This window comes from Carassius carassius, chromosome 19 (genome assembly GCF_963082965.1).
Source record: "Carassius carassius chromosome 19, fCarCar2.1, whole genome shotgun sequence".
Classification (NCBI taxonomy): domain Eukaryota; kingdom Metazoa; phylum Chordata; class Actinopteri; order Cypriniformes; family Cyprinidae; genus Carassius; species Carassius carassius.
Genome location: NC_081773.1, coordinates 9,164,215 through 9,187,079, shown reverse-complemented (window position 1 = coordinate 9,187,079; position 22,865 = coordinate 9,164,215). Strand labels below are relative to the sequence as shown.

The following is a 22,865-nucleotide window of genomic DNA, read 5'->3' as shown; positions in this document are numbered from 1 at the left end:
GTACACACAGCAGTGCTCTGGTGTTAAGTTATAACGCCTTTTTCACACAGTCGTATTAACGGATTCCAGCTGCACGAGGTTGCGGTCCGTCAGTGCTATCAAGTAGCGGTGCTCTGCAGCAGTGCAGCGATTGTTAATGTACTGAGTCTAATTTTGCTGTGCTGCAGGCGGTGAATTAAAGTGAAAGCGCATTGTTCGCGGGAAAAATGAACATGGATTGACATGGAAACGCAGTCACATGGGTTTTTGGCTAGGTTTAAAATAAGAAAAAGAGCACTTTTAGATAAACAAGGAACACAATATATATGTTCACTTTTATGGAAGCAGAAAAACAAAGTTCATTAAGACCCGTGGGATTTCTTGTGATAAAGATTTAAATGCAAAATGCATGAGACTGTTTCTGTCTGTGGTGTTTTAATTTTTTATATTTTAACAAGAAAAGTAGGCTAATTATTGTGTTTAAATGTTTTGCCGCTTGCTTGAGCAGCTTATTATACAAACCTAGAAGTAAAATGCTTGAATAATGTGTTGTTTATATTTATTGAGTTTAAAATAATGTCTATATGAAAGATTGTCTCTGTTCTGTGATAAAAGACTTACGATGCTGAAATGGAAATGGAAAAGTTGCTGCTTAAGTTTTTACAATAGCAATTTGCATATACTCCAGAATGTTATGAAGAGTGATCAGATGAATTGCATAGTCCTTCTTTGCCATGAAAATTAACTTAATCCCAAAAAAACCTTTCCACTGCATTTCATTGCTGTCATTAAAGGACCTGCTGAGATCATTTCAGTAATCGTCTTGTTAACTCAGGTGAGAATGTTGACGAGCACAAGGCTGGAGATCATTATGTCAGGCTGATTGGGTTAGAATGGCAGACTTGACATGTTAAAAGGAGGGTGATGCTTGAAATCATTGTTCTTCCATTGTTAATCATGGTGACCTGCAAAGAAACGTGTGCAGCCATCATTGCGTTGCATAAAAATGGCTTCACAGGCAAGGATATTGTGGCTACTAAGATTGCACCTAAATCAACAATTTATAGGATCATCAAGAACTTCAAGGAAAGAGGTTCAATTCTTGTAAAGAAGGCTTCAGGGTGTCCAAGAAAGTCCAGCAAGTGCCAGGATCGTCTCCTAAAGAGGATTCAGCTGCGGGATCGGAGTGCCACCAGTGCAGAGCTTGCTCAGGAATGGCAGCAGGCAGGTGTGAGCGCATCTGCACACACAGTGAGGCGAAGACTTTTGGAAGATGGCCTGGTGTCAAGAAGGGCAGCAAAGAAGCCACTTCTCTCCAAAAAAAACATCGGATAGATTGATCTTCTGCAGAAAGCATATTGAATGGACTGCTGAGGACTGGGGCAAAGTCATATTCTCTGATGAAGCCCCTTTCCGATTGTTTGGGGCATCTGGAAAAAGGCTTGTCCGGAGAAGAAAAGGTGAGTGTTACCATCAGTCCTGTGTCATGCCAACAGTAAAGCATCCTGACACCATTCATGTGTGGGGTTGCTTCTCATCCAAGGGAGTGGGCTCACTCACAATTCAGCCCAAAAACACAGCCATGAATAAAGAATGGTACCAAAACACCCTCCAACAGCAACTTCTTCCAACAATCCAACAACAGTTTGGTGAAGAACAATGCATTTTCCAGCACGATGGAGCACCGTGCCATAAGGCAAAAGTGATAACTAAGTGGCTCGGGGACCAGAATGTTGAAATTTTGGGTCCATGGCCTGGAAACTCCCCAGATCTTAATCCCATTGAGAACTTGTGGTCAATCCTCAAGAGGCGGGTGGACAAACAAAAACCCACTAATTCTGACAAACTCCAAGAAGTGATTATGAAAGAATGGGTTGCTATTAGTCAGGATTTGGCCCAGAAGTTGATTGAGAGCATGCCCAGTCGAATTGCAGAGGTCCTGAAAAAGAAGGGCCAACACTGCAAATACTGACTCTTTGCATAAATGTCATGTAATTGTCGATAAAAGCCTTTGAAACGTATGAAGTGCTTGTAATTATATTTCAGTACATCACAGAAACAACTGAAACAAAGATCTAAAAGCAGTTTAGCAGCAAACTTTTTGAAAACTAATATTTATGTAATTCTCAAAACTTTTGGCCACAACTGTATATGCACTGCAGGCAGATTATGCATATATAATATCCATTTTATGCAAGTGTTGTCAGTCTAAAATTGTAACAAATTGGCAGCACGAGCAATTTGCTCCAGCACCTTAGCCACAAGCACGCCTTGGAATATCAACCAGCAGAAAATGCATTGTACACCTGATTATGCATGGAAAAAAAAACGTCATAAACCGGAAAACCGGTATAATTTTGAAAAAAAAAAAACGGTATATACATTTTTGGTCAAACCACCCAGCACTACTCTAAAGCTTTTTTTCTTTCCATTTTCTTGTTTTTAATTCATGCCCATCTGTCATTTCACCATGTTTTTATTACATATTACACTACTGTTCTAAGTTTTTTTTATGTTTTTGAAAGAGTATGCTTGCCAAGACTGCATTTAATTGATTAAAGGGGTCATATGATGCGATTTCAATTTTTCCTTTCTCTTTAAAAGGTTACAAGCCGTTAGTGAATAGATAAGATCCCTATAGTTGCAAAGACTAAAGCCAAAACCCAAATAGATATTCTTTCTAAAAGTTAAGACTCGTCCACGCCCTCATAAAACGCCTTGTTTAAACACCCCCCCCCACATCTATACATCACTGTGTGGGAAGATTTGCATAACACCACCCAAATGTTTTTATTTTACACCCAAAAGGTTTTATTATTTTTGTCTTGTCCCAGCAGTGTTATGACTGGAACACAGCATCACATTGGCGTAAGGGGCGTAACATTTCCGTCACACACCTGAGGCATTCGGCCAATCACAAAGCTCTGGATAGCTGGCCAATCAAAGCACACCTCTCTTTTTAGACCGATGAGCTTTGTAAAAATGTATACGTTTCAGAAAGTTGGGGAATAGGGAAGTAACAATAATGTACAGTATGTGGAAAATAATGTTTTTTTTTAAACCTTAAACCGCATAAACACATTTCATTACACCAAATAATGTTTTTTAGCTACGTCATATGACCCCTTCAGAATTCAGAAAACAATAGTATTGTGAAATATTATTACAGTAAAAAAAAGAATATATATTATTAAGAATATATATAAAATATATATTAAAATATAATTTATTTCTGTAAAGGCAAAGTTGAATTTTAGCAGCCATTACTCCAGTCTTCAGTGTCACATGTTCAGAATTCATTGATGATTTGCTGCTTAAGAAACATTTCTTGTTATCAACGTTAAAAATAGTTTTGCTGCTTAATATTTTTGTGGAAATAGAGATACATTTTCTTTGAATTTTCTTTACTCTCTCTTTTAATCAATTTAATGTGAATAAAAGTGTTAATATCCTTTTCCTTTTTCTTTTTTTTTTATCTCACTGACCTCAGACTTTTGAACAGTAGTGTATGTGTATCCATTTTACATGTCCACCATTTTTACTTGATTTCTGCTTTCTTTGAAAGGAATGTTAGGAGTGAGGAAACAGATGGGAGGTAATTCAAGGGGTTTTGATTATTAATTAGCTGTTGATTTTATAATAGCTAGTTTCTAAACATGTAAATGCTGTTTAGCTTTTCAGCAGTAACTGCAAAAAATTATAATTCAGCCACACAAGTAGTGACACTAGAATTAGCCTAAATAGTTTTACAACACTGAGGATCCAGCTGCTCGGTAGTTGTCCCGATAGGTACAGCACGTGTCATGTGTGGGTGTGTACTTCATGTATTTAAGATAGTCTTCCACCATCCTGATCTTTTGTATCTATTGTTGTGTGTGTGTAACAGGATTCAGACCTCCTTTGGACAGATTTCCATCAGAAACTTGTGGACCATGCACTTATATCCATGGACACTTACCTGGGCCAGTTTCCTGACATCAAAGTACTAAGATCCCAAAATGATGCTTTAGTTTAACATATCAGGCTGTGATTTTCTGTTTAATATCTGTATACTTCTTTTCAGGCCCGTATTGCAAAGCGTGACAGGAAGCTGGTGGACTTTGACAGCGCACGACACAACTATGCTGCTGTAAACAAAGGCAAGAAAAAGGAGGGGATCAAGATCACCAAGGTACAGCCCTTAGGTTTTTACAAGACTTTTGCCATTTAGTTTCTTGTAGTCATGTTGTTGTTTTAATGTTTCTACAGTCGGTGCATATGGAGTAAGCCACTTTTTTTCTCTTCTCTATGTAGCCAGCTTCCCTGCTGGAGAGGGCCGCCCCAGTCTGGGCTCAGGGGATCCTGTCGGCCCATAACGTGGCTCAAACCAGCCTCTCCAGGAGTCAGGTGAAACACTATAACTTAAAGGGATAGGGCTGCTCTCAACAATAAATTCCTTTAATTTTACTACTTTCTGAGCTATTCTGAGATACTAGCCATCATCTTGATCATTTTGCTTGGTCAATATCAGCCAAAACAAATAAGTATCTTGTTATTACCTGGTTATTCCAGGCATTTTTGGGCCAAATAAATGACAAATCAAATATGGCAGGTGAAGGTGTTCAACATTTTTGATTAGCTGTGGTGAGGTAAATTTGTTTCAGCAGCTAAAGTCTTGTGGGTGAATAAGATTATTGAACTCCATGTCGTGCAATAATGTCATTTTTTATGTTTATAGGCAGAGGAAGAGCTGGACAGGGCACAGAAAGTGTTTGAAGAGATTAATATAGATTTGCAGGAGGAACTGCCATCTCTGTGGAACAGGTCTGGATTTATTTATTGTCTGTCACAGATCTTCTTTGTGTTTAGTTTCACAGACTTTTGAGCTAATTCTGGCTAAAAATCAGCTACTTAGACAGGAAGAACCATGATCATCATCTAAAACAACGTGCAACAGTTCATTTTCTTTATGAGAAATATATGGGTGGATAAATGTAAAATCTACAATAATAATAGACTGTTTTACAATGCAGTTATACAATTAAATTATTGCACAGCAGTCTCTGTTTTACAGATAACATCAAAGACAGAGGAAAATGTCTAAATGATAAGTATGCAGTTTAACTGCTAAAAGCAATTACCTCAAGCAAAATTGTGAACATATTTCACAGATTCAGTGTCTTGAGCCTCTGTATTTGCCACTTTGTCAAATACAGTACCCTTTACACCCTAAATCACGGAAATAATCTGACAATCTGATTCACTTGGTATTTTTGTGTGCAATATGCACCAGATGGGTCATAAATGGTCCATGGGTGTAGCGTCTTAGACTGAGGTCTGTTGTCATCTTGTGGAGGGCTAAGACTGTGTTTGCTCTCTTCCAGTCGTGTTGGCTTTTATGTGAATACATTCCAGAGCGTGGCTGGTCTGGAGGAGAAGTTTCACAGAGAAATGGGAAAAGTAAGGGCTCCAGCTCAACACCATCCACTGACAGAACATTATTATTATTATGTTTTGTATATAAGTGTTAATAATCTAGCGAATGAGTAGTTTATTTGTGTGTGTGTATTAATTGATTAATATAAATATTATTAATATAATATGGACTGTAAAATATGAACGAAAAACGTCTACATTTCAAAAGATGTTGATTTTCCATGTATATATATGTTTTTCCTTACAGATTAATCAGAATCTGAATGATACGCTGGAGGAATTAGAAAACCAAGATATGTCCAGGTTAGTCAAATGTATATGCAGCATACATACTTTATGTTTGCATTTATAAGCACTGCATTGTATTCATTGTATATTTTAACCATGCTGGCTCTATTTTAGCTATTTTGACTCAAAATGGTGTGTAAATTGTGCATATGGCAATAATGAGTATTTATACCATTAAGTTTATACAATTAAATAAATGAACAAACCAAAAACACCACTCTCACAGAAAAACAGGTAGCCAAGGGTTGAGGACATCAACAGCCCAGAAGAGGTAACGGTAGCCCTACAGTGCTGTGTGATTGTGTGTGTGTGTGTGTGCGTTCCGTACCAAAGCTTTTTGTGTGCCCTCAAGTGCTGCCCACCTAGACAGGGGTTTGTCTTGTGCAGTCTGTCTGCAGTCCTGAGAGTTCACTGCATGAACAGATTGATTTTGCACAGGAAGTATCTGCATCTGCATGAATACCTGTTAATTTTGGTACTATCCTAAGTGTAGTTACAGTATTTCAGTTCTGGCTTGGAAGTCTCCCAGATAAGCTGTCGATCACACTGGCAATCTAAAACTAGGACTTGTACTGTGAAGCATTGGTGCTTGGATTGAGCCTAATCAAAGCATGATACACAGGGGCTCTTTATAGCCATGATACTGTATTTCATTATTTGTACTTTATGCTGCAGTGACAAAACACAAGATGCCAATCACACATTGAGTCCAGGAGGACCGGCAGCCATACCCAAATCACCATCCAAGGTATGTATTTAGAAAACACCATTGCATTGTACTTGCCATGTAAAATAACACAGCCCTGCATCTTGAGGAAAAAAACTTTGGTGATTATCAGCATATATTTATGTATCGGCTTTAAAGTACTTAAAATAGCAAAATAAATGTGACCCTGGACCACAAAACCAGTCTTAAGCCACTGGGGTATATTTTTATCAATAGCCAAAAAAACATTGCATGGGTCAAAATTACAGATTTTTCTTTAATGCCAAAAATCATTTGGATATTACGTAAAGATCATGTTTCATGAAGAAATTTTGTACATTTCCTACAGTAAATATAAAAAAAAATTAATTTTTGATTAGTAATATGCATTGCTAAAAATTCATTTGGACAAATTTTAAGGCGATTTTTTGAAAAATTGACACTTAAGACTGGTTTTGTGGACCTGGGTGACAAATATCAAAATAACAAAAGCATTCATAAGTAAATGACAATTAAAACAAGGTATTCAATGAATTTAGCTTACATTTAGCAAAGGAATTGCATCAGGACACATAAAGTAATGTAAAATTATGTGCTTGAGCAAAACAGCACTATTTTTGGAATCAGTACCCCAAAATTAATAATTGCAGTGATTTGCCAGTATTAAAGTGATTTCTAAATGAAATATGAAACCTATTTCATTTTTGTGTTTCTAGCTAAAGCCTATGGTTCCTCCACCTCCTAAAGTTACTCCGTCAAAGGATATGAAGCAGGAGAACATTATCAATCTGTTTGGTGAGGCAGCCGCCCCAAACATAAGTGTCACTTCGCCAACACAGGTCAGCAGTACTTTCTTCTCTTGTAATCCTCGTCTTTGGGCTAATTATGCTACTAGTAAAGACACCAGGACTTGCTAAAAGTTCCTTTTCAAACTCAGGATTCAAATCTTTTGTTTGATAGTTAGACATTATTAAAAAAATATATTATATATATATATATATATATATATATATATATATATATATATATATATATATATATATATATATATATATTATTTTTTTTATTTTTTTAGAAAACTGTTACCCTTGCAATATGGTCACATTTACCATTGTTCTGCAAATTGTCATGGATGAATTGCAGTCACTTCAATAGGAATCCACGTAATCTGGAATTTCAAAAAGATTTGTCCACTCAAATTTAACAACAGGTTTAATTCAGTAAAGAAAATGTTCCTGCTTATTAACCAATGGAAACCTTCTCGTCTGAAAGTGAAAATGGAGCTTTTTTTCCTGCAAAATTTCACAGGAATTTTCTTTCTTTTTGTCAGTATGATGCTCCAGCCACTGCTAATCTTCTGGATATGGATCTGGACTCACTTCAGGCTGCCACCACACCAGCCGCACAGGTCTGTCAGAATTAGAGGAATTTTTTTTTTTTTACAGTTTTTATTTAACTTTAATTAAATTTAGCATATAGCAGTGTTGTAGTACTCAGGTCCAGTCAAGACCAGACACAGTTCTGAGCCCAAGTCCATATTTTCTATGTCTAGTAAAGACCAGCTCATTCAAGTATGAGTCTATGCCGAGTCTTAATGCTCCTGAGAATATGGAGTCTAGAAAACTGGATTCTGAGTCTGGTCTCGTCCAAACTCGAGGACTACAACACTTATAGTATGTTTAATTCATGCATTATAACATATTCAAAGTGTGCATGCAATGGAACATCAAATTGACAAATCTACTTTGTCTAGTCATTAATTTTACTTTGCTTTTATGCTTTTTCACAGCCTTGGGAGACTTGGGAGGTGAGTGTGCTTTTATGTTCGCTCATAGTTGTAGTGTATAGCAGCATACATAACCTTTCCTTTTAATTCAATCAGGATCCTACACTATTTTGAAGAATTTAGCTAATAATATTCAGTATATGTAATGGTTGGGGAAGTCAGTCAGTTGCAAAAAAAGCTATTCCATTTAATTTCCTTTCACTGCAAAGCTTTCCAGCATAAAGATTGTAAATGTCTTTCTGTCCTGCTTTAGTAACTGTCTGCGATATTAATGTTGCATGTCCCACATCATTCCATGGAGGCTATATGACCTCCAGTATTGTGTGTTCAGCTGCAGAAATGCTCATCTGTGTTTTACACTCTCTCTGGCTCCTCATTCTTTCTCCTCTCTGAATGATCCCTGCTCATGCTTTTCCCTGCTCCCACATGTACCCTTTCCCACCATTCCCCTCACCGCCAAACCCACCCTCCTCCCTGCCTCTGTAGCAAACAGAGAAGGAAGCTGAGGTCCCTCAGACATGGGACGATGATGGTACCCAGCCTGGGCACTCTGGCTGGGGCGATGATGGTACCCAGGCTACCTGGGATGATGATGGTAGCCAACCTGATGGCTCTCAGCCTGTGCAGGGGAATGACAATGATTCTACCCAGCAGGCCCAGGGGTGGGACGATGATGGGGCTCAGGTACAAAATTCATAGCGCAAGCTGGCAGGAGCTGAGCTGTGCTATAATGAGGTCGCGCTCCTGTAGGAACCTGTGGATGGAGGCAAAAAGTTGCTTAGCATGGCAATAGGGAGAATGCTGGTAGCAGTGCTAATAGCAGTAATAGTAGCTGAGTAGTTGTAGTAGTAGTAACAGCTACAGCTGGGCTTGCTATGTTATGAGGATAGCTGTGTAATACGCATCTTTTTGTTCTCTTTTTGAATTCTTGGCTCTCTCTTGGTATTTCTACCTATTATTCTTCACTCTGTATTGGCCCTCTCCTTCTTTATCTCCCGGTCTTTTCTTTTTGCAGGCCACAGAAAAGGGAGCTGTTACAGAAGAGGCAGTAGCTGAAACCATAAATGAAGTAAGTGATGAGTAAGTAAATAAAATAGGGCATAGCATACGATCCAAAAGTGTAAAATCTGATCATCAAACCCAAGGCAACAGCATAGAGAACAAAGAGGAAGTCCATAGGCGACTCAAACCCTTTATCAACATACACTACTATTCAAAAATTTATTTATTTTAGTATTTTTTTAAAGAAAAAAATAATTTTTTGTTCAGGAAGTATGCATTAAACTCATCAAAAGTGACAGTTAGGACATTAATAATGTTACAAAAGATTTCGATAAAACAAAAAATCTTGTTTACAACAAAAATGTTCACGCTTTGAACATAAACATTAAACAGCACAATTGTTTTCAACACTGATAATAATAAGTAATGAGTTGCAAATCAGCATATTAGGCTGATTTCTGAAGGATAATGTGCCAATGAAAACTGGAGCTGAAATTCATCTGTCATCACAGAAAAAAAGACGTTTATTAAAATATATTAATATAAAAAAACACTTCTTTTAAATTGCAATATTTCATAATATTACTGTTTTTATAGTATACATATATATATATATATATATATATATATATATATATTTTTTTTTTTTTTCAAATGTAGCCTTGGTGAGCCGTTGTATATATAAAAAAAAATATATATATATATAAAAACATTTTGAAGGCTAATAAGTGAGTTAGGACTCCCTCTGGTGGACTGAAGGAGCAGCTGCAGACCCCCACAGCAGCCCTAAACACCTACCAAAGTGTAGCATTAGCTTGTCAGACACCAAGCGGAGCACATTTCATGTTTTGATGCTTATTATTAATATAATACATTAAAAAGTAAAACGCTTATGTCTGTTATTTAGTTACATTTATTGTTTAATCCAGACTGCACAGGCGACCACAGAGAGCACAGAGAGTGTAGAGATGCCGGAATGCTTCCTGTTCAAAGTGAGTGCAAGATTATGTTTCAGTTTAACTAACATTGTTCTTTTAATTAACTATGTTCTTCGTTAGCAGAAGAAGTGAGACATGTATTTGTGTGAATATAGGTGAAAGCAATGCACGACTACAATGCTAATGACTCTGATGAGTTGGAGTTGAAGGCCGGAGATGTGGTGCTGGTTGTAAGCTATGAAAACCAAGATGAGCAGGTTAGTATAGTCGTTTTGATCAGTTCATACCCAAGAGATCTTGGTTTTAGCATCACTTAACTGTGTTTCTGTGCTTACAGGATGAAGGGTGGTTAGTGGGCGTCAAAGAGTCCGACTGGATTCAGCATAAAGATCAAGGGAAAAAAGGAGTCTTTCCTGAAAACTTCACCCAGAGGATGTGAGGGGCTGTGATCCACTTGACCTGTTGTTAATCCTTCTGTATAACTCCTTATTGCTTCCCCTCAAAATGTAGACAAAAAAAAAAAAAACAACTGTACTACACCAACAAATGCACAGTCACAGGCAATCTGCTGGTTATGTTTGTGGAAGTTGTTGACAGGTTAGTCTTTGCGTTGTTGTCACCATGTCTCATATTTGTCACGGTGCAAATATAAGATTGGAACAACCTTTGACAAAATAAGTTGTATTCTGTTAACTAGTTTTGCCTTGTTTAATAGATGGAGTAAAATACCCAAAGTAAGTCTTTGCTGCAAATGTTTTTAGACTAGAACTTCTTAACCATGTCCCATTTTGTGTGGAAATGTTTTAAAGTCGAAATCCCAGATGAGCTAACAAACTGGTGAGAAAACAGTCTCTTTAGTCTAATACTGAGCACTAGCTGCATGATGTATATAGTAATGTCACAGGTTGAAGCAAACAGTATTTATTTTTAAAAGGTGATTAATATTCCTCTTGAGACTGGAATGCACTATACAGCTTTTCAAATCTGAACAGATTTTAAAAAGCATACAAAAAACACTAGGTGTCGTACACTTGCCATCTTTGTAAATGGTTACAGAGGAAAAACTGGGCATCAACACTAAATAACTGAGGGTCATAAACTACAAACGACTTTAAATTTGCTCCGAACACAACAAACTTATTGTTTCTAGGAGATGCACTCTTAAAAATAAAGCTGCTTAAGAGGTTCTACAAAGCAATGCCATAAAATAACCATTTTTGGTTCCACAAAGAAGTATTCAGTCAAAGATTCTTTAAAGAACCATCTCTTTATTAGCTTTTTATAATCTGAAGAACCTTCTTTCACCACATAGAACCTTTTGTGAAACAGAATGGTTCTTCAGATGTTAAAGGTTCTTTATGGAACCATTCCATAAAGGGTTCTTCTAATGGCATCGTGTGAAGCACCTTTATTTTTAAGAGTGTGTGACAAATAAAAGCAATATGTGTTCTAAAATCTAAATGGTTAATATCCATTGATTGGATGAAATCACAGGCTGAGTTTTCTGTGAAATCTGTCAACTCCAACAGCCCAAAATCTGCAGAATGGATCTGACTTTCAGCAACCAGCGCCAATTCCTCCAGACTGTAAATTAGGGCAAAAATCTGTACAAAAGTCACGTTGTGGATTCCAGCCTTCAGTTCCATAGTCCTACAATATGACAGCTGAACACTCCTTGATGGAAATCGAGTTTGACTGCTCAGAGTCAAAGATCTACCAGCTCAGAAACAAACTCAAAAGGTAAAATAAAACCATCTAATATAGTTAAAGGAGTATTTAATCCTTCTCATTAACAAACAAAAAACATATGCACTCATTCTATATGCAGTTAACGGCGACACTAATGAGGCTGATGTATTTAACCCCAGACTCTTGTTCAGGTTATATTTATATGAACCTGTGTGCTGTCTTTCACCCTTAGCTTTACCTTATACACAATATTACTGTCCACTGATTTTTGTTGTTGTTGTTGATGAAGCCATTTCAGAAATGAATGTGGTTAATATTCTTTACTGTGCAAATGGAGTCATATACACATAATTTGTCTCAGTCATTTAGTAAAACACGGTTTATATTAACTGAAGGAGAATTTCTGTCCTTCTCAACATGAAATGCAATAATCTCTGCACAGATTTTTATTTCTTTATGAATCATATTCATAGACACATCAGAGATATTGGATATTGGCATTTTGTGATTTGAAAGTGGATATTAATGCTCATTTGTCTGAGTTTTAATACAGTGGAACATTCAAAAGTGACTCGGAATATGCATAATATGAATTCGGTCCTCTTACACTGTAATTATAGTTTTATTTTTGTACATTGTGAGTCAAATGAGAGTTAAAATGATTTTATGTGCCATGAACACTGGCTTTTAACTGGAGTCTTTCTCAGTGCTGTATACTCTGGTCTTTACATGTTTGAATCAGAAAGTACCATCAATCTCAGAGCAAGAGCAGGTTTAGTGAGGATTTAAACTTTTATAAGGAACTGAACTCAAGTTGGTATGGCGGAGATATTGATTTTCCAGTCATCTGTTGTGCTGAATGAGAACTTGTTTGGTTTGCTTGCTACCCCTGATCTCTCGCTAACTGGACGCGTCATGTGACCCAAGCTTGAGGGAGGTCTTGCCATGCTTCACCAGGTTTGAAGCACGTGTGAGTATGTGTTTGCGTGCTAGGTTTTTGTATTCAGTACTGAGAAATAAATGTGATCTGTATAGAGGTTGATTACTGAGTTATTTAAGCTGCCAATGCATCTTTAATGACCTCACACAAGCTCTTAATTAAATCGAAAAACCTTGTTGGTGTACAAACACTTCCTCTTCATGTATTTGAGCGCAGTTACGATATTTGCTAGTGTTGTTGTGTTGTTGCATTTGTGACTGTGATCATTGTGTAGTTTTGTTACATTTCTTCACTAAAGATACAAATTCTCTGAGCATATCTATATCTATAACTAGTGTGAATGTGAAAGGAGCATACTTAAATCCATGAGCAGTGTGTCTGTGTGTAGTGACTTGATGTTTTCTTGCTGAGGTGGCCTGGGAAACCAGGGTCACTTTGCGCCACTGTAAGCCATGAGTAGTCATTCTGCAGTCCTGTATCCTGCTGACTCAACAGTGCTAATAAATATGGATATAATCATGTCATATTTCATCTTTTGTGTGCACAAATTGTCCATATATATATATATATATATATATATATATATATATATATATATATATATATATATAAAATGTAAAATATTTATTACAGAAATAAGAATATACTCGTGCAAAATGATTGTAATTGAAACAGTTGGGATTTGTGATTGTGTTCATTGAAATTAAATGAAAAACTATTATAGATTCAATGAATATGAAATGCAATTAGATAAAAATTAGAGAGCTTTTATGACTTCATTTATATAATTTCATTACTTCTATTGTCTTTGAAATATTTGACCCTGGACCACAAAACCAGTCTTAAGTTGCTGGGGTATATTTTTAGAAATAGCCAAAAAACATTGTATGGGTCAAAATAATAGATTTTTCTTTTGTGACAAAAATTAAGTAAAGATCATGTTCCAAGAAGATATTTTCTAAATTTCTTACCGTAAAATATATCAAAATCAATTTTTTTGAATAGTAATATGCATTGCTAAGAATGTAATTTGGACAAATTTAAAGATGATTTTCTCAGTATTTAAGATTTTTTTTTGCACCCTCAGATTCCAGATTGTATGATCCTAACAAAACACTTAAGTTAAAGTGCACTGCTGAAATTAAAATATATGTGTTGTCATTTCCACTGAATATATATACACACACACACACACACACACACACACACACACACACACACACACACAAATATATTTGTATTTACCCATTTCTAAAAAAGTTTCAATTAAGTGGATTTAAAATTTATATAATTTAAATGTAATATATTTGAATAAACCACAGTTAAAATTATGATCAAGTACTTTACATGTGCTTTAATATTTTAGTCAACACATCAAAATAAGTGCACTTCTTTAAAACATGACGATGTTTTAAGATAATTAAAATGATGATTTAAAATGTATTTAAAGTAAAACCTTTAATTTTACTTTATTAAAGTGCACTTTTTACTTTCTGTAAATGTGCTTATTTCATATATTAGCTGCAAGCACAGTTTTTTAAAGAATGCTTTTAAGATTTGAAGCACACTACAATTGCACATTTCTTATAATTTAGCACACTTCTTTTTCAGAAGGGTAAGTTTAACAGTAATCTTACAGTCAAAAACACAGATTTCTCCACAAGTCATATCAGCTTCCCAAGCAAAGCTGTTGCAATAATCCATTGTTATTTTAAGTCAATGGGAAGATAATGATTAAAAGGAGTAATGCTGATGAAAAACCACACGTTGCATAACTGAGTCAAAGGCCATCATGTGAGGAGGAATCGAAGAGAGAAAGAAAGAAGGAATTTAGTTAACACTGTAAAAAGAGTGACAGCAAAAAAAGGATTTTAAGGAAAGACAAAGAAAAAGGAAATAAAAAGGAGAAAACAATGGTGAAGACTCATAGATGCAAGAAACTCTCATGTAAAGAGCAACCTTTGGACCAAGAAAGGCATAGAAGAATAGAGAGCCTAGATGTGAATTCCAGTCCTTCATTGTTGCTGAATATTGCCCTTGCACTCCAAGTAAGTATTTATTTATTTATATTTCTTATCTCTTTTGCAAGTTAATAAAGTCATGTAGCACAGTAGAGTACATTAAAAGCATGCACTTTAACTCCTGTGTGGATCACAGCTATATATTCTAGCTGTTGAAACTGAAGTCATCCTTGATTTTCTTTTGTAACTTAAAAAATATACTTTCACATTTTAGTTACAAATGCTGAAATCTTACCTCATAATGAATTACATTGACAGGAAGTTCTCAGAGCAAACATTGAACACAACAACTGAAAAAGTAAAAAGTGTTTTGCTCTTTGTCTCCATGCAGCATGTGTTGGTTCTGTCCTCTCTGTGTGCGCTGGTTGTGGAAACACTCATTCAGGAAGTAGACAAAGACAGAATAGTGGCCTATGTGTTCTTTAACTCAGGTATATCTACACTGTTGCAGAGCTGGATTGGATCACGGTAAGATTACATTTACCCTGTTGCTTTCCATGTAAGCTGATATAGTTGTACTAAAGCATCTATAGAGATAAGTCCAATGTTTCCTCTGTTTAGTTTGCCATTGATCCTGGCTCCATCTTTGGACTTTCTGATCCCTGCCTTGACTCTGCTTTCTGCTCAGTCAGGTGAGAATGGCAGAATTAAAGTGAAGCCAAAGACATTCTAAATACCTACCCACTTAAACACACTAGCAAACCCAATGAAACCCATTTATAGAAAAAAAATTGTATTGTGTGTTAGGGACTGCTGTGGCCTGCAGGGGGCAGTGCACTGAACCAGAGGAGCCTGTGGCCCCAGCACACCCAATAAGAGAGGTAGAGCACAGTGCTGTCCGTGGTGCTGAACATTCAGACCACCCTCCATTGTCACATTGTTCTTCTATAGTAACGCATTGTAACAGCAGATCCCACTTCACAAAAAGTAGGCAAATTTATTTATTTAATTTATTTATTTATAACAGCTAACTAAAACCATTTAAACAGTTCTGGTACTTGAAATAAAATAGTTGCTAAATGAAATAATATAAGTATTCATTTATTTATTTAAGGGGTTTTAAAGGTAATTTGCTTCTTGAAATAAAATAAATTTGAACTTAATAATATAATTAAACTTTATGCCAGCTACATTTCTAATTTTCATTGAAAAACCAAAATGACTAAAACGAAATAAACAAATTATTTTTTTTATCAAAAACTATATACAAAAGAAATAATGAAAATGACTAAATTGCTACAACTTTAACTAAAATTAAATGAAAATAAAAATATAAAAATTAAATTAAATTAAAAATATTAACAAAAAATATAATAGTATATAAATTATGCTACATTAATAGAAATTGTTCTTGGACACCAAAATAGCATATTAGAGTGATTTCTGAAGGACCATGTGACTTTGAAGACTTCAGCTTTGCGTCACTGGAATAAATTACTTTTTAAAAATTTATTTAAATAAAACAGTTATTGTCAAAAGTATTTGTAATAACATTCCACGGTATTACAGTTTTAAATAAAATCGAATTAAAAATATCACCAAATACTGTAATATATCAATCATTTATTTATTTCTTTTAAGATATAATAGATCATATATATAATATATATATATCAATATATCAATATATATATATATATACATATATATTATACTGACAATTCATATTTATCATCTTGATTTCTATGTACTGAATGTGTCTGTGCAAGTTTGTCAATGCTTGTCCAGTAAAGTTTCATTATATTTATTGTACTTGGTGTATTGTGTGTATGTGTTTGTGTGTGTGCAGTTGAGAGGCATGGCTGTGGTTGCAGGTATAGTGCAGCTCGCTATGGGTTTGACTGGTCTGGTTGGCTTTGCACTGGGACATTGTGGACCATTAGTTCTGGCTCCTCTTCTCTGCATTCTGGGTTTTTCCATCTACAGGGAGGCAGCACTGTTTTGTTCTGACCACTGGGGCATGGCTGCACTGTAAGCAAACACTTTCCTGAAGTCTTTGATGCAAAAAACAGCAGTTTATAATATTAGTCATTTGTAATATTATTTATATTAGTAATTGAACAATATAGAAACACCCTATAAGAAATTTATTTTTCACTTTCGCACATAGTGTGCAACTACATAGACACACATACTGCACTAAATACAATTTTCTTTGTTTTCAGGGCAGTTGTTCTTCTGGTGATCCTGTCTCAGCATCTGCACTACTTTCTGCGGCTGTCGGCTTTCTCCGTCTGCAAGAGACTTTCTGTGAGTCAAATAAAGGCTTTTTGGGGGCGTTTCTTAAAGGGTTAGTTCACCCAAAAATCTAAATTATGTCATTAATAACTCACCCTCATGTTGTTTCAAACCCATAAGACCTCCGTTCATCTTCAGAACACAGTTTAAGATATTTTAGATTTAGTCCGAGAGCTCTCAGTCCCTCCATTGAAGCTGTGTGTACGGTCTACTGTCCATGTCCAGAAAGGTAAGAAAAACATCATCAAAGTAGTCCATGTGACATCAGAGGGTCAGTTAGAATTTTTTGAAGCATCGAAAATACATTTTGGTCCAAAAATAGCAAAAACTACGACTTTATTCAGCATTATCTTCTCTTCAGTGTTTGTTGTGAGAGAGAGTTCAAAACAAAGCAGTTTGTGATATCCGGTTCGTGAACGAATCATTCGATGTAACCAGATCTTTTTGAACCAGTTCACCAAATCGTACTGAATCGTTTTAAATGGTTCGCGTCTCCAATACGCATTATTCCACAAATGACTTAAGCTGTTAACTTTTTTAATGTGGCTGACACTCCCTCTGAGTTCAAACAAACCAATATCCCGGAGTAATGCATGCACTCAAACAGTACACTGACTGTACTGCTGTGAAGAGAGAACTGAAGATGAACACCGAGCCGAGCCAGATAACGAACGAACGATTGACTCGTTCACGAGTCAAGAACCGGTTGCATCGGTTTTCGGATCACCAGTAGTTCTTTTGGACAGTTCGATTCAATAAACCGGTTGAAGAAAACGGTTCACCGGTTCTTTTGCATTCGATGTAATGACATCACTGGCGATGATTGCCCTTGATTCAAGCCTTCGCTTTACCCGCGCTCATAACACTAGCACAGAATCAGTTCAGAATCAATCACCAAAAGAATCAGTTCGGTTCAGACGCTCTGTGTGTCGGTCTGCTTCACGCTGAATCACACATGCGCAGAATCATCAGCTCCTCGGTTCTCGAATCGGACACGTCTGACAGAAATGGTTCTTGCCTCAAGAACGAGTCAATCGTTCGTTCGTTATCTGGCTTGGCTCGGTGTTCATCTTCAGTTCTCTCTTCACAGCAGTTCAGTCAGTGTACTGTTTGAGTAAATGCATTACTCCGGGATATTGGTTTGTTTAAACTCAGAGGAAGTGTCAGCCACATTAAAAAAGTTAACAGCTTAAGTCATTTGTGGATTAATGCGTATTAGAGACGCGAACCGTTTCAAACGATTCAGTTCGATTTGGTGAACTGGTTCAAGAAGATCCGGTTACATCGAATGATTCGTTCGCGAACCGGATATCATTGAACTGTTTGTGTTTTGAACTCTCTCACAACAGACCCGGAAGAGAAGACAATGCTGAATAAAGTCATAGTTTTTGCTATTTTTAGACCAAAATGTATTTTTGATGCTTCAAAAAATTCTAACTGACCCTCTGACGTCACATGGACTACTTTGATGATGTTTTTCTTACCTTTCTGGACATGGACAGTATACCGTACACACAGCTTCAATGGAGGGACTGAGAGCTCTCGGACTAAATCTAAAATATCTTAAACTGTGTCCCGAAGATGAACGGAGGTCTTATGGGTTTGGAACGACATGAGGGTGAGTTATTAATGGCATAATTTAGATTTTTGGGTGAACTAACCCTTTATGGCTAGACTACACTGTAAGACTCAACTGATTTTAAAACACTATGCCCTTGACTAACTTGCTGGTTTCTTTGCAAATGGCTATATAGAGCATCACACAGCAAATGACTTAGGATCACAATCTAACTTGCATAGAAACATGTGCCTCTTAGTGAAAAATTTTAATAAGATGCTTGAATCAGTATGAAATATTAAACATGTTCAATATCCTCCAGCTGGTCAGAGTCACTGCCCATCATACACTACATGATTTTCTGTGAAATCTCCAGTCTGTCAACTTTCACTTGTCCAGACTAGAGAAGTATAGTGTATTCCAGACATTACTTTGATTTTGAGAGCCATTTCTGCAAGTGTTTCTTTACATTTTAATGTTGTGTGACTTGCCACAAAAAAAAGAAGAAGTTTAATTTCCCTCCCAAAACTAGTGTAACACAGACCTTCATGATTTATGGGATTTCCTGTGTTGCACTGGTAGTCAAGCTCTTTTACAGCTTTTAACCTGCAGTACATTAGATCAGTGTTTTGCCTGTAAGAAGATTATATCATTGATCTGGGCAAATTTCCCAATGAAGATATGCCTTGTGTTACAGTGATCTTTGGCTAAAATGTTCTTAATTTAATATGAGGTTGAATGTTGTCAAAGGTTATGGGAAACAGTTTAAAGCTTTTTATGAGTGATCGTAAGCTCATATTGGAATCTTGCTTTTGGGAAATCCTTATTAGTTTTTCTCTGCTCTGTGGAAATAGACAGTGCCTGATTGTCTAGTTATTATTCTCATCCATCTGTGTAAATGTTTTGATGTGGGAGTGTTTGTGTGAAGCTTAAAATGTATGAATTACATTATCCAATTTGGATGTATTTTTTACAGCATTTATTAATGTTAATTTATAAATATAAATGATAAAATGTATCAGTATATGTAAAAATTTACATTAACCTAGATTAATGCTTGTTTTCTTTTTAAAGGTTGGAATATGTTTAAAATTTTCGCTGAAAATTTGGTGCTAATAAGATTTTTATTTTATTTATTTTTTTGGTAAAAAAAAATTACAGTAAAGACATTAATAATGTTACAAAAAACTACATTTCAAAATAAAAAACTTATCACAGAAATATTAGTGTTGGAGGTAACGAGTTATGTAATCAGATTGGTTTTTCAAGTAACTGGAAAAGTAGCACATTACTTTTAATTTGCTAGAAAATATCTGAGTTACCATTTCAAATAAGTAACTCCAGTTACTTTGCATTACTAATATTATACAAATATTTAGCAACACAACTGCAAATCAACATATTAAAATGATTTCTAAAGGATCATGTGACATTTAAGACTGGAGTAATGATGCTGAAAATTCAACTTATCATATCAGGAAAATATATACAATAGATAAAATATATTACAATAGAAAACAGTTAAGTTTTAATTGTAATAAAATTTCTTTATTGTATTTTCTATCAAATAAATGCACCCCTTTTAAAAATCTTACCAACAACAAACTTTTACATGTACTTATAGATCGCATAGATTTAAAATGAGGCAAATGTGGCATCTGCAAATACACGATGACCCTTTTTTAGGACTTCTATTTTTAATTTTTACCATCTGATCTTTTTGCATAGGAAATAATATAGGTGCAATGACATTTTTGCACTAAACGGTCCATATACTTTTGGGTCACTGTATGTAAGGTCCCTTTTTATGTCCACACCCTATAACAGTTATATTGTCCCTGCTCTTTGTGCCCATTCTGTGCAGGTACTTCTGTCTGTGATGGTGACGTGTGGTGTCTGTGCTGCATTGGTGCGCTGGGGACATGTCCATCTGAACTCTGTGACCCACATGCTCTCAACAAAGAGAAACGCCACCTTCATTCAGTCCAGGAACGGTCCACACTCGTCTGACTTTGTCTTTCCTAATGACTCTGTACCCTGGCTGGACTTCCCCCTTCCAGGTAATGTGAAAGATCAGTTTTCAGTTTTAGTAGCCTTGTAGCAATGTGATAGAAATGATATTTTTTTCTTTTTTTGTTTCGATCTTTATGTTTCTTGAGTACTTTCAGCTCCAGCGCTCCCCCTGCTGTCTGGAAAAAGCATTGCAGCAGGAGTGGCAGCAGGCCTGTCTAGCAGCATTAGCTCTCCGGCTGTGTACGTGGTGGCAGCTCGGCTCCTGAAGGCTCCTGTGGCCCCAGCACATGCCTGTAACAGGGGCCTGTGTGTGGATGGACTGGGAAGTGTGCTCTCTGGCCTAATGGGGGCGCCAGCAGGATTGTGCAGCAGTGTGCCTAATGCATGTGTTATTGGGCTCAGCCAGGTGAGAGACTGTACTGGTGCTTTCACAAAAGTATTATGATTGTTAGGTTTGCCTAGGATTCATTCTGTTAATGTTTATTGTTATATCGCTTCATGATGTTTCTCTCTTTCTCTCAGTCTGGGTCCCGGAGCAGTGTGCAGCTCGCTGGGGTGTTGTTGTTAATTTTGGGGGTGTCTCCTCAATTAGCTCAGATGGTCTGCTCAGTCCCTCTGGCCATCCATGGTGATCATCATTTTATATTTTTATTTTCCAAACATCCAAAGGACTTTCCATCTTTGTAACTCATACTCTACTCTAGTCTTCTTGACTGTATACACAAATCCGCACAGGAGTACGCAGGTTTAGATTTCATCGGGTCAACCTATAGTTATGGTTTCAGCCTGAAGATTATGTCGTTATACTCATAGTCTAAATGTTTGCGTTGTCTCTTGTTCTCTCAGGTGCGGTGCTCAGCGTGACCTACACGCTTTCCGTAGCAACAGGGATAACTTATTTCCAACATGCAGATGTTGACTCTGGACGCAACATTTTTAATATCGGCTTCACAGTGTTCATGTCATTAGCACTGCCACGCTGGTTCAGACTTCACTCTAGCTTCATACAAACAGGTATGGTATAATGCAAGCACTTCATTAAAAGACATTATATACATCATTTGGACACAAGTCCGTTTCATTTGAAGAATTTTCATCTCTTTGTGTTCAGGTGTACCCAGTGTTGATGTGTTTCTCCGGTCTCTTTTAACCTTGCCCGTTCTCTTTGTGGGGGTTTTGGCTTTTCTTCTAGAGCACACGGTTTCAGGTCAAACAAAACACACAAATGCACTACCATTCAAGTAGTTTGTGTCTGAAAGATTGTTTTAAAAGAAAATATCATATAATTCTAACCAAGGCTCCATTTATTTACAGTATTAGATCAAAAATACAGTACAATAATATTGTGAAAATGATTATTACAATTTAAAATGACTGTTTTCTATTTTAATATATTTTAACATTAAATTTATTCCTGGGATGGCAAAGCTGAATTTTCAGCAGTCTTCAGTCTCACATGTTCCTTCAGAAATCATTCTGATATGCAGATTTGATGCTCAAGAAACATTTCTTGTTATTGTCAATGTTGAAAACAGCTGTGCTGCTTCATATCTTAGTGGAAACTGTGATCATTTTTATTTAAGGGTTTTTGATGAATTGATTTATTTGAAATAGAATTCTTTCGCAATATCATAAATGTATTTACTGTCATTTCATGAAATCACAGGAGTTTCTACCTAAAATAAAGCACTAAATCTGTGATTTTTGGTATTTAGGGACTTTGCCTGAGAGGGGTCTTGTGCGACATGAAGGCACAAAGAAGATTCTGTCTCTCGCTGACCAGCAGCAGGGTTACAGCCATAGTCCAAACGTGGTGTATGACCCTCCTCCACTCGTGATGAAAGTGCTGGACCTGAGGGGCTTGAGAACCGTGCCGTTCTGTGCCTGCAGAAGCCCTCCTGTTGAAGAGGTGGTAGTGACAGTACCAGAGATGTCTAGCCTATTACCTGACAAGGATGCTGCTGTTAGCAGCAGCTGAAGTTGTTCACTCCAACTTATATTTTAGTTTTTTTTTGTATTTAACTTCTTTTTATAAATTGTATAATGTTTATGAGTGGTACAGTTTTCTATTACTTCAGTTTTTACTTCAACCTTTTTGACTCGAGGACCCACCCATTAATCAACAAAATGTAATTATTTATTAGATAATTTAAGTTAGATTGTTTTATTTTATTAATAATATTACTATTATGAATAATTCATTATTGTAATATATTAATTTGAGGCCCCCTCATTGGTCCCAGCCTCTGGTTCAGAATAACTGGATAGAGTGCAACACTTGAGTTTCGGAGG

At 36.2% G+C, this 22,865-nt stretch overlaps 2 protein-coding genes and 1 long non-coding RNA gene across 5 annotated transcripts in view; 2 read left to right on the top strand and 1 right to left on the bottom strand.

Moving 5' to 3' along the window:
- The window catches only part of LOC132095009 (myc box-dependent-interacting protein 1), a 19,177-nt gene extending 5,913 nt beyond the window's left edge, over positions 1-13,264 (top strand). The window contains exons 5-20 of one of the 3 annotated variants that reach the window (XM_059499722.1): positions 3,866-3,961; positions 4,043-4,150; positions 4,273-4,365; positions 4,697-4,782; positions 5,343-5,418; positions 5,642-5,697; positions 5,909-5,953; positions 6,358-6,430; positions 7,105-7,227; positions 7,719-7,796; positions 8,178-8,195; positions 8,661-8,858; positions 9,190-9,243; positions 10,106-10,168; positions 10,270-10,371; positions 10,452-13,264. In XM_059499722.1, coding sequence (XP_059355705.1) covers positions 3,866-3,961; positions 4,043-4,150; positions 4,273-4,365; positions 4,697-4,782; positions 5,343-5,418; positions 5,642-5,697; positions 5,909-5,953; positions 6,358-6,430; positions 7,105-7,227; positions 7,719-7,796; positions 8,178-8,195; positions 8,661-8,858; positions 9,190-9,243; positions 10,106-10,168; positions 10,270-10,371; positions 10,452-10,553 — 1,371 coding nt within the window. In that variant the 3' untranslated portion in view covers positions 10,554-13,264. The remainder of the gene's footprint in view (positions 1-3,865; positions 3,962-4,042; positions 4,151-4,272; positions 4,366-4,696; positions 4,783-5,342; positions 5,419-5,641; positions 5,698-5,908; positions 5,954-6,357; positions 6,431-7,104; positions 7,228-7,718; positions 7,797-8,177; positions 8,196-8,660; positions 8,859-9,189; positions 9,244-10,105; positions 10,169-10,269; positions 10,372-10,451) is intronic. The other 2 variants (XM_059499723.1, XM_059499724.1) reach the window with 2 other exon arrangements.
- LOC132095010 (uncharacterized) lies at positions 8,707-15,222 on the bottom strand. The gene is made up of 3 exons (XR_009422421.1): positions 15,000-15,222; positions 9,127-9,226; positions 8,707-8,928 (listed from the first exon to the last, which is right to left on the bottom strand). It is a non-coding gene; the product is annotated as an uncharacterized LOC132095010 (long non-coding RNA).
- slc23a3 (solute carrier family 23 member 3) lies at positions 14,355-22,865 on the top strand. Its single transcript, XM_059499721.1, has 12 exons — positions 14,355-14,791; positions 15,096-15,232; positions 15,326-15,396; positions 15,512-15,585; positions 16,554-16,735; positions 16,930-17,014; positions 20,425-20,620; positions 20,729-20,979; positions 21,096-21,201; positions 21,420-21,587; positions 21,685-21,780; positions 22,289-22,865. The coding sequence occupies exons 1-12, from the start codon at positions 14,657-14,659 to the stop codon at positions 22,549-22,551; spliced, it is 1,764 nt and encodes a 587-aa protein (XP_059355704.1). The 5' UTR covers positions 14,355-14,656; the 3' UTR covers positions 22,552-22,865.

Bases quoted from the DNA above. Each gene is read 5' to 3' on its own strand.
- slc23a3 (XM_059499721.1), top strand. From the start codon at position 14,657: ATGGTGAAGACTCATAGATGCAAGAAACTCTCATGTAAAGAGCAACCT. The intron at 17,015-20,424 runs GTGAGTCAAATA...CATTCTGTGCAG, and splicing joins CCGTCTGCAAGAGACTTTCT to GTACTTCTGTCTGTGATGGT. The intron at 21,588-21,684 runs GTATGGTATAAT...CTTTGTGTTCAG, and splicing joins CTCTAGCTTCATACAAACAG to GTGTACCCAGTGTTGATGTG.